The sequence below is a fragment of the Lactuca serriola genome, chromosome 4, assembly GCF_051521515.1.
Source record: "Lactuca serriola cultivar US96UC23 chromosome 4, Lser_US96UC23_V15, whole genome shotgun sequence".
Lineage (NCBI taxonomy): Eukaryota > Viridiplantae > Streptophyta > Magnoliopsida > Asterales > Asteraceae > Lactuca > Lactuca serriola.
Genome location: NC_136411.1, coordinates 314,368,711 through 314,369,737, shown reverse-complemented (window position 1 = coordinate 314,369,737; position 1,027 = coordinate 314,368,711). Strand labels below are relative to the sequence as shown.

General features: G+C 35.2%; 1 protein-coding gene across 1 annotated transcript; it reads right to left on the bottom strand.

Annotated features, from left to right (window-relative positions):
* Positions 1-316: 316 nt before the first annotated feature.
* LOC145099518 (secreted RxLR effector protein 161-like) lies at positions 317-691 on the bottom strand. The gene has a single exon (XM_079037086.1). It carries the CDS (start codon positions 689-691, stop codon positions 317-319), a length of 375 nt encoding a protein of 124 aa, XP_078893212.1.
* Between the last annotated feature and the right edge of the window lie 336 nt (positions 692-1,027).

Here is a 1,027-nt window from a genome sequence, read left to right as displayed (position 1 = left end):
CTTAAAATTCCATGAGGTGGTTAGATAAAAAGACACATAAAATGATCCTATTTATTCCAAGAAGCAATAGTTCCGAGATGAAAAACAATTTTGAATGCGGAACTAATTGTCTTTCTGATGTTTCCATCTGAGAGTGCAAGCCTCTTGAAAGAGCTTATGATCATACATCATCATACCCATTTTGTTCAGAAAACCATTGAATTAGGTTTCGTCTAATGCCTTATTAAAGACATCAGCAATGTCATGATTAGATGGAACCAAAATAAGTTAGATGTTACTATTTAATACATGATCTCTAATAAAATTGTATTGTATGTCAATGTGCTTCATCATAGAGTGCTAAATTGGATTGTGTGAGATAGCTTGGGATTTGTTGAAACTGGTAACCATAATCCAGGAGAAGAGATTTCAACCAAAGAACTTGAGATGTGCAACTAGAAGCAATAATGTATTCCGCTTCAGCTGTTGATAGTGCAATGCAGTTCTGTTTCTTAGATGACCAGCTAACCAATCGACCTCCTAAAAATTGACAGCCACCAGATGTGCTTTTCCTGTCTAATTGAAGAACACCATAATTTGTATCAGAATATGCTTGAAGTAAAAAACTCTCATTTGCTGGGTACCAGATTGCGAGATTCTTTGTACCTTTGAGGTATCGGAATATTTTCTTAACAGCCAATAGATGAGACATCTTTGGATTGAATTTAAATCTGGCACACAAACATGTTGAAAACATGATGTCCGGATGACTTGTTATGATATATAGTAGGGATCCTATCATTCCTTTGTACTTCATTTCATCAACCGTTACACCTGAAGGGTCCGAAAAGATATTGTGTCCGAAACCCATATGTACCTTGGCTGAGGAACAAGTGTCTATTGATTACTTTTTGAGGAATTTTGAAATGTACTTCTCTTGATGAATGAAAATTTCTCTGTTAGTCTGTTTGACTTGATGACCTAGGAAGAAGCTCAACTCACTATTCATACTCATTTGAAATCTATTGACCATTAACTTAGAAAAGTC